The sequence below is a fragment of the Chenopodium album genome, chromosome 25, assembly GCF_948465745.1.
Source record: "Chenopodium album chromosome 25, dcCheAlbu1.1, whole genome shotgun sequence".
Taxonomy (NCBI): Eukaryota; Viridiplantae; Streptophyta; class Magnoliopsida; order Caryophyllales; family Amaranthaceae; genus Chenopodium; species Chenopodium album.
Window position 1 is genome coordinate 13,230,261 of NC_137858.1, and position 9,826 is coordinate 13,240,086.

The 9,826-nt window shown below is 39.3% G+C and overlaps 2 protein-coding genes across 2 annotated transcripts; one reads left to right on the forward strand and one right to left on the reverse strand.

Annotated features, from left to right (window-relative positions):
* LOC145613724 (uncharacterized) lies at positions 1-603 on the forward strand. Its single transcript, XM_081668793.1, has one exon. The coding sequence runs from the start codon at positions 1-3 to the stop codon at positions 601-603; it is 603 nt and encodes a 200-aa protein (XP_081524919.1).
* Positions 604-1,213: 610 nt separating this feature from the next.
* On the reverse strand, positions 1,214-4,944 carry LOC145615217 (sm-like protein LSM3A). Its single transcript, XM_081670284.1, has 3 exons — positions 4,775-4,944; positions 2,828-2,923; positions 1,214-1,515 (listed from the first exon to the last, which is right to left on the reverse strand). Exons 1-3 carry the CDS (start codon positions 4,892-4,894, stop codon positions 1,435-1,437), a joined length of 297 nt encoding a protein of 98 aa, XP_081526410.1. The 5' UTR covers positions 4,895-4,944; the 3' UTR covers positions 1,214-1,434.
* Between the last annotated feature and the right edge of the window lie 4,882 nt (positions 4,945-9,826).

A 9,826-nucleotide genomic window follows, 5' to 3' on the forward strand; every position in this document is an offset into this window, starting at 1 on the left:
ATGGCAACCTCACCAACAACAATAGTTAAACACCATCAAACCGATACCTACACAGCCTACGACGTCATGTGTTTCAACCATCGGGTTCGAACCATCGTGACATGTTGCCCCGACGTAGTAACATCCTGGATCACCCACATCCGATCCAAACATCATTCAACCATAATCGGCCTAGACACCGAGTGGCTAAACCCTATAGCAACCCTACAGCTATGTGTAGGCCCCAATTGCCTCATCTACCAACTCCTCCACTCCCCTTCGATTCCCTCGGCCCTCGAGGACTTCCTAGGGGACCCACAATGCAAGTTCTCCGGTGTTAGAATCAAAAGTGACTCTCAACGGCTTAAAAAGGATTATGATCTACAGTTGTCAAGTATGGTGGATGTGAGCAAGGTTGTGGCCGAGGTGGGGAAGGTGAGAGTAAATGCAGGCTTGAAAGAAGTTGTGATCGTGGTGTTGGGGTGGGAGATGGTGAAGGCTAAGGAGATCACAATGAGTAAGTGGGATAAAGAAGTGCTTGATGAATGTCAAGTTATGTATGCTTGTATAGATGCTTTTGTGAGTTATCATATTGGTAAAGAGCTTATTGATAAAAGTATCTAGAATATTATATGAGAACTATGTGTCGGTGTATTTCAAGCCGAATTAGTGCTGCGATGTAATTAGTTATAAGGTGATATGCAAGAATCTAAGGGATTGTTTTTGTAATAAAACTATGAAGAGATTAGTTTTGTTAATTTTTAATGTGACGATGACAATGTCAAAGAGGTTTTTCAGACTAATTAGGGTTTAAATTTTCAAAAAAAAAAAGATTAGATTATTTAATTTTTCTGCTGTCCATGCATTCTATAAGCCAATCGTAGGGTGGCTGCTACAGAGTTTATATTGGCTGAACATACCGGTCACTGTACCACACTGTTCTATATAAATGCATATCTGATTTTCAAGTGTTCAAAATCCAACCCATTTAAGTATGTCAACAAATGGAAAGGACATAGGAGGAGCATTATTCTTTACCTCAAAAGCAGTCGGTAAATGAAACAGCTTCAATTTCCATGTTTTAGCCACATACAAATTCGCTTAGATAAAACCAATGATGAAAAAAGTGATAAAAACCATTCAAAATTGGCCTGCTAATAACTTTCGGCAACCAAAAAATTCTAGATGCGAACCATTAAAAAAAAAAAAATAAATAACTCAATGCCAGATAATATTGTTCCACAAATAAACTTAGATTATAAAAAATGTCAAGATGCAAATATATGGGAAGCGCACAAAAAAAGGCTTACATTCATCCGCAGAGTTATGACATCCTGTTTTGTCCAAACTAGACTACATTTGTAAAACAATTTCTTGGGCTTTGCAAGATCACAACAGATGCAACTATAAAATGCTTGATCCCTTAGTCAAAATCCAATATTGTGATGTCCTAAGTCAAGCTGTTCTAAGAGGTGGTGACACCAATATGACACCGTCTCCTCTAACAAAGAGAAATGGAACAGTGCGCCTTGTAGTCTGGGGACAAAAATAAAAAATTGCAAGATGTAAGAGTGTGCAGTGAGTTCGTACATCTTGTAGAATCCAAATTCAGTATTTCAGTTTATAGCAGTGGCCCGATGCATGTAATTTGATTAAAATGCCTTTATAACAAGACTGCTTTACCAATATAAATATTCCTGAAGCACCCAAAAAAAACACCCACGGCAAGCTATTTCAGATAAGCAACTCTAGAATCAAGAAATGATATACGAGTAAGCTCTATAGTCTCTACAATAAACCACAAACTCTGCAGGTTTCTCAGGGAACCATGGAGCTCAGCAGTTTTTACATCAAAACACAGTAGGGACCCTATATAAGAAGAATAATTTAAAGACTTTGATAATCAAAGGCTCCCTTGGAGATCACAGAATGTAACAAAGGAATTGAGAATAAGTAGAAGAACGGTTTCCTTTCCAAGAATCGCATGGCATTATCACTCTCTTAATGAAGTTCTGCAAACACTATATAGCATGCAAGTGTGGAACAGTAGTTTTGTAGCCTTTAATATTCAATGTTTCTAGTCTTTCTACCAGTTCAAAACACAGCACAAAGTGACAAATAAAATGAATGCATTTGCATATATATGGAAGTAAGTGCCTACTGGGATTCAATTGTCACTGATGGAAATTATTATTTAAAGTCTATAGAATGTCATTGGAGTTTCATTTACAGACAAACAGAGCAGCCTAAGTTATCCAACCATTATTTGGCTGCTCTTAACTAAATTTTGACTTGTTACGAACTGGAAAAATAGGAAATTGGGCAGCTGGCCTGTTCTGGGTTACACTGGCCATTCCTGACAGGTCTTTACACATCTTTGACAGATACTATTCCCTCTTTTCCATATTAACAGACTTATTGAAATGCACTATTGCTTATATTTTCAGATGTACCAACGCAATGTTATTAGTCATCTTTGGATAGCAATACAATGACAACTCTTTACTTGTACATAAACTCAACAGCTCATTTTGCAGGCAGATATAGATGGCATAAATGGTAATGAAATCATATCTAAATTTGCAGGGAAAGTCCCATGCCAATGTCTGATGATGGAACTCCATCTACAAACATATGGATTTAATTTGAATTTAAACTACCGCTCAATACCACCCTCAAAGTGACAATGGATGGAAATGGATATTTATGAAGAAGATCACAAGTTTAGCATAGCCAAACATTATCATGTACATTGGTATGAGATTTTATATACAAAATATCAAGTATACTGCTACTAAACAAACCATAGACACTAATACAAGCGTGGAGGGTGTATAAATTGACTTACCCGAACAATTTCCTCATAAGTCTCATCATCAATTTCCACAGATGTCACAACTTCCTCAACCTCTCCAAGAATCATATTCAAATGCTGATCATAAGCCTGCAAATCAACACAGGAAGCTGAACAAAACTGTACTGCTTCTAAGCAAGATAAACAATATTGGGGAAAATAAAAATAACACACTTTCTATTTCTGAATATATTTAAAATTTTGGAGCATACACCATAATTTCACAAATAATTTAAGACAAAACAAGCTGCAGTTATTTAATATATCCATGAAAACAGGAGATTGAGACTTAAGAAGGTCAAAAGCAAGAAAATTCCTCAACCCTATAACCTATAAACTACTCCCTCTGTTTTTATATAAATGCATCAGTTTGACCAGCACATTTTTCGAGACACAACTTTGACCATTAATATCTTTAATGGTCTATTAGTAAAAATTGTAACAAAATTATACAGAGTATTATGAAGGTAGACATTATACTCGTATTATATAATAACATTGATTTATTTTATAGAGGTGAAAAAATTAGGTAAAAACCAAGTCAACCATGGTATGTGAATAGTGCAATTGTCAAAGTGATGCATTTATAAAAAACGGAGAGAGTATTTATCAAAGAAACAGGGCAAATAAAGCTGTAATGACCCTAACGTCCCTAAGGCACTCGGGTAGGCTCATCTGAAAAAGGGTAAAACCTTAATTTGAAAAACCAACATCTGAAATTATACTACAGTTGGGAAGAAAAAAAATTATCTCCCATGACAATTGAAAAAAACTCATTTCTTTGAAGGACACCAAATGATTTTTATAATATCTCATAGCTTCAAAATATAAAGGTATCAATGTACAGTGTACTATGACAAGATGGAAGATAGAGATATATAAAAAAAGACAGAAGCACAGAAACAGCAATTCACACAACTCCAAAGAAACTGCCACAATATTTGTACCTAACAACATCCTCCCCTCCCTTCAGAAAATCAGACTGTGCATGCATGCACCGCTAAGGCCCCCAACACAGTATTCTCAGAGATTATCCACCATATAATCATAGTGAAATGGCAAGGAAGCAGAAGAGAGACTCGCAGCTCCACTCAAACCATTGGTTGCATCAAGTAATAGGCATTGCAAAAATCTAGACTAAGCTTAGTCTCAAAGTGAAGGAAAATAAATACGAAATGACTATAAAGCTTCAACCCAAAACGTCATACACCTGGTTTTTGGACATTTCTAAAGAGAATTGGTTTTTTTTACTCGTCACATCAACTTTGAAATTTCAGGTAGCAAAAATATTCACTAGTATCACTACCGGAAAAAATCTCCCCCTATTCTTCATAACGATTTGAGAAGCTATTGAACGTGCCTAAGACTATAATATGGTCAATTTAAGCTGATACAACATAGATATTAGAACAAGATGGATGCGTCAGTTCAAATCCTACCTCTTTGAAAACCCAATTCAAAATTTACAACATAAAAAGCAAATGCACCACTAAAACAACATAACCAGTTTCAAACTCAAAGAAAGTGGATGCATTTAATCAACAAATGATGAAACAAAATTGACAAATACACCCAATTTAAGGCAAAAAAAAAAAAAAAAAAAAAAAAAAAAAAAAAAAAAAAAAAAGTTTCCTAGTATTAGCAAGCTTGGCACAGAAAAATTAAATTCAAACTAGCTATGGAATATTGACAATTAGAACAAGCATTCAAAAACAAAAACCCAGAAAATTGAAATAAAAAAACTAACAATATACACTCAGAAATGAGTAATTACGGAAAAATGAACCCTAATTCCAGAATTTGACAACAACAACAACAAAAAGAGGAAAAATTCGAAAAACCCTAATTGAAATATAGCAGTAGATTAATAAACCAGAATTACTAGGTATTTGAAGAAAGAAATTGCAAGAAAAGGTGAAAGGCGAAGTGAAGGAGACATACATGGAGTTTGCCACGAAGTTCGCGGTCAGAACGAAGCTTGACGTAAATACGTTCATCGAGACTGAGACGAATGAGATCGAGAGGCTCCTTAACTGCGCTTTCTTCTTCTGTCGACGCCATTTTTGTTGCTTCAAAGAAGTAATTAAGGAGAGAGAAAGAAAGGGAAAAGGACGGAGGGTAGGATGGAGTGATGGACTGGGCAAACTAGTGCTGTCAAATTTCAAACCGAAACCGTTTAACTGCCCGAAACCGACCGACCCAAATGAGAACCGAACCGATTAAAAATCGATTTTTTTGAAACCGAAAACCGACCCGAACCATATTTTAGTAAACCCGAAACCGAATCGACCCGAATAATGTTAAACCGTATAAGAACCGAACCCGTTAACAAACCGAACCAAATATAAACCGAACTGAAAGAAAACCGAACCGAAAAAAGAACCGAACCGTATCTAACCCGAAACCGGTTCCAACCCGAAACCGTTTAAACTGGCAAAAAAACCGCTTACACTGAACTGTTAGCAAACTGCTACCCGTTTGCACCGAACCATTTAAAAACCGAACTGATTGTAAACCGAATTGGTTATAAACCGAACCGTTTATGAACCAAACCGCTTCTAAATCGAACCGTTTACAAACTTTTTATATAATTAAATGGATTTTTTTTTACGGGAATATAATTAAATCGAACCGTTTACAAACTTTTTTTTTTGACGGGAATATAACTAGTAAGATTAGTATGACTAAACTTGAAACAGAACATAATATGTATCTATAAAATCAATGAGAATTTGTTTATAATATGATGCCTAAATATGAAATGATTCGCGACTTTATATAAAACTTGTGAACGCAAAAGGTTAGCAAGTACTATCAAATTTCAAACCAAAACCATTTAACTGCCCGAATCCAAACAACTCGATAAACAATTTATTTTTTAAAACCAAAAACCGACCCGAACCGTAATTTAGTAAACTTGAAATGGAACCGATATGAATAACGTTAAAGTGGTTAAACCATCGAAGAACCAAACCAGTTATAAACTGAACTGAAAAAGAACCAAACCAGTTATAAACTGAACCCAAAAAGAACCGTACCAGTTATAAACTGAACCAAAAAAGAACCGAAGTGTTTTTAACCCGAAACCGTTTCCAACCCGAAACTGTTTGAACTGGGATAAAAACCGTTTACACCGCACCGTTAACAAACCGCAATCCGTTTGCACCGAACCGTTTACTACCCGGACTGTTTACAACCCGAACCGAATGAAAACCGCTTAAAAATAAACCGAAACCGAATCGAACCGATAACCATTTAAACCGAACCAAAACCGACCCGTGAGACAATTAAACCGATTCCAAACCGACCCGATTAAATACCGAACCAATTTCAAACCGAACTGTCAAACCGTTTTGACAGTGCTAGGGCAAACGCATAAGATGATAAGAGGGATTTATATTTTTGTTGGTTGATACATAAGATACGTTTATTTTGTTGGCTAATCTGTTGCTTTTCTCTGCTGATTTCATCCTTTTGTTGGCTAATACGCTACATTTATTGGCTGATATGTTCTTTCGGTTGGCTGATAAATAACGTTTGTTGGCTGATATATTCCTCTTGTTGGCTTCAATGTATATTTTGTTGGCTGATATATTTCTTTTGTTGGCTAATACTAATTTATAAATGTTTTAAAATGTTGATTGATTTGAAATATCAATTAGCTAATATATTACCCACCACCACCACAACCAACCACTTTCTCTCCTTCCTGCCACAGCCCCGACCAAGTGACTAACCACCATACTCTATCGTCTTCCTGCTACAGCCACGCCGGAGCCCAGCCGCGCAGCTAGGCAGATTGCCCAACCACGCAAACTAACCAAGAAGGAGAGAGAATGTGGTGGTAAATGGGCCGGGATTTAAACACAAAAGCACAAACTGTTAGGTGCGGGCGGACGCACCCAATAGTTTGCGTTTTTTTGTTCTGTTGTCACTTTGGGTGCTAGCTACTCGAGCAAGTCGACCATGAGCAATGCTCGACTCGAAAACTTCTTACACGTGTTTTATTCGTGCTCGCTAAAATTTTGAGCCAATAAAATCTGCTTGACTCGTGGTCGTTAAAGTTTCGAGTCGAGTCAAATAGCTCACGATTTGCTTGCTAAAGTATTAGCCTACTAAAATTATAGCCCTTTATTTATTCTCTCTCACTTTATATAGATTTCTTTTTTTATTCATTTATTATTGAAAAATTACTCTCTCTTTGAACATATTGATTAGCTCTTATTAAATATATGAGTCGAGTTAGAGGTTACTCAACTCATGCTCGTTAACATCTCGAGTCGAGTCGAAATTGAGTCGAGCCAACTCGAGCTGAGTTTTGACCGAGTCGAGTTCGAGTTCATGTGACCAAGGTTTTCCGAGTTTTTTTAGGAAAAATACACTTTTCATACTGATTTTGGTTCTTTCTTCTCTATAGGTAATAGTGAATACTGAATAGTGATTGATCCTGGACGGTTCACTTGAAGGGCCAATAACGAGGAATTTGATTGGCATAGGATGAATATGTATTTATGTTGCTTTTTTTTTTTTTTTAGTGCTTATAGTTTTCTAAAAATTAGGAAGAGAGTGTATTTAGTTCACAAATCTGATTTTAGAAGTTGATAACTAGGAACTCTATCAGAGGAAGATGGCTAGAATTCTGAAAAGAGCTTTGTATCCTGCATTTCAAAGATGCATTTTTTTTGTTGTGTAATTGGTCATAATTGTTCTATATATTTATATAAGTGGACGGTATTTAAAAGAGCTTTGTATTTAGCAATCCAAAGATGAAAGATGCATTTTTTTGTTGTGTTATTGCCTAATTGGTCATAATGGTTCTATATATTTTATAGTCTTGCACTCCATATAAGTTTAATTTACTTGTTCTGGTTTAGTGCTGTTTGGGTCCAATTTAGTCCAATTGAGCCTAGTCAATAAATGATCCAATTAAAAGCCCAAGGTCAAGGTTCAACTCTCCAATTGTGCTAAAGTCAAGATCAGTTCACAAGGCAAGTCAATTGGGCCAAGGCCCACTTCTCCCATATATGCAAAAGTATAAAAGCCATCAATATCTCATTTATACATTCATACACACAAAGCCTCAAGCAATTAATTCTCTTGCATAGCTTTCTCTCTCTACACATTGTGCTGACTTTAGCATCGGAGGGGCCTTCCTCGGCAACACCCCCGAGGCCTGTTTACGTGTGTTTGCTGTGCAGGAAACCCTCGGCCCAACATCACTTGGACCGAGCCCAGTCTTCACCACTTCTTTGGACCTTCAGCAGGGTCTTATTGTTTTCACCTGAAACAATTTGGCGCCGTCTGTGGGGAAGATTTTCAAAAAATCTTTAAGCCAATTTCATTAGTTCTACCTCAATATTAGTTCCAATGGCTAAGAATCGCAAGAACAAGAGCAACGGTGCTTCTCCTTTGAGAAAACGGTGAAAATCACTAGGAGGGGGTCCCTTAGAACACCCTACTCCTAGTCCATCCCCTCCTCGGGATCGGAGCCCTTCCGCGGGACCCGACTCTCAAGGAGATCCTAGGGAGAGATCCGAATCTCCTCTAATTCAGTCCAATCATCCGTCGAGTCCACCTCGGTCGAATGAGGATAACCGGTCCACTCAAAGGACTCAATCTCATGCTCGGAGTCAATCTCGGAGCATTCATACCCACTCTCGCTCTCAGCCAAGGACACCCTTGACGGGGCCCAACTCGGAGGAGGTAGTGAGAGCCCTAGCGGTCCTCGTGGAAGCCATGAAGGCCCAAAACATGCTGCCTCCACGCGACCGAACCCCTACGCAAACCAGGAATCAGCGGAGGAACCTCGGCCAGGATGGGGGGAAACCCTCATCTTTCAAGGAGCTCGGCGAATGGGAGGAGGACACCTGGAGAACCGAGAGGGAGAGAAACAGGAACTCTCACTTCTTCAGGGAACCTTCTACTCAGCTCAACATGAGCGGGACCCACAAAAGCAGCAGTTCTGCCTCTCGGCCGGAAACTGTTCGCCGAAGCGCTCACGACCGTCTCGGCGACAGGGAACGAAGCGTGCACAGCCGCCTCTCCTACCCTGCAGCCGAGGCCCAGACCTCCCAGCCAGGGACGAAAACCACTTCTACCTCTCTGAGAAGGAGGAGCACGGTCCCTTCGGCTGGGAATAAGGGTAAGGCTGTGATGCTGCCTTCCAGTTCTCCATTCGAGCAATGGATACTGGAAGCCCATGTGCCGACGGTTAAAACCCCGTCGCACATTACTTATGATGGAGCTTCGGATCCGAAGGACCATATTGCCTCGTACGAGGCTTACATGCATCTTTGCCCCAGGTCCGAAGTGACTTGGTGCAAATATTTCCCAACCACTCTCAAGGGGGTCGCGCAAGCGTGGATCTCCAAGCGAGTGAAAGAAGGCTCAATAACCGGGTGGGACGATCTGTCCTCCAAATTCAAGAGCAAGTTTTCTACGGCAAACCGCCGAGAGAAGACTACTGCAGAACTTATGGGTCTGCAGCAAGGGGAGGTTGAAAGCCTCCGAGACTATCTGACTCGCTTCAGCAACGAGTCGTCCAGCATTTCTCAGCTAGACCAAGGGCTGACAGTTTTCGCCCTTCAGCACGGTCTCAAAACTGGACCGTTCTCCGACTTCATGGTCATGAATTCACCCAGGACCTTGGAGGAGGCACTGAATGCTTCGAATAAGTTCATCCGAGCTGAAGAGTGGAACAAAACAAAAACCCAACCTCAATCTGGGGGAGGGAAACAAAAACAAGCACCCTCGTCTGAAGGCCAAGTCCAGAAGGCAAAGGGAAAGGCGAAAACCTCAGAACAATCTTCGGCCAACGAGTCGAAGAAGGAAAAATCTACTCCTTTTGCGGGAAGATACGAATCCTACACTCCGCTCTCCCTTCCGCGCGTTAAGATTTACAGCGTGACGAAGGAGGAGCAGAGTTACAAAAAGCCGAGACCACTCCCAGAGTGGTATCAGCGGAAAAATAAAAATCAGTGGTGTGAGTTCCAT

Bases quoted from the DNA above. Each gene is read 5' to 3' on its own strand.
- LOC145613724 (XM_081668793.1), top strand. From the start codon at position 1: ATGGCAACCTCACCAACAACAATAGTTAAACACCATCAAACCGATACC.
- LOC145615217 (XM_081670284.1), bottom strand. From the start codon at position 4,894: ATGGCGTCGACAGAAGAAGAAAGCGCAGTTAAGGAGCCTCTCGATCTC. The intron at 2,924-4,774 runs GTATGTCTCCTT...GTTGATTTGCAG, and splicing joins AACTTCGTGGCAAACTCCAT to GCTTATGATCAGCATTTGAA. The intron at 1,516-2,827 runs GTAAGTCAATTT...TTTTGTCCCCAG, and splicing joins CTTATGAGGAAATTGTTCGG to ACTACAAGGCGCACTGTTCC.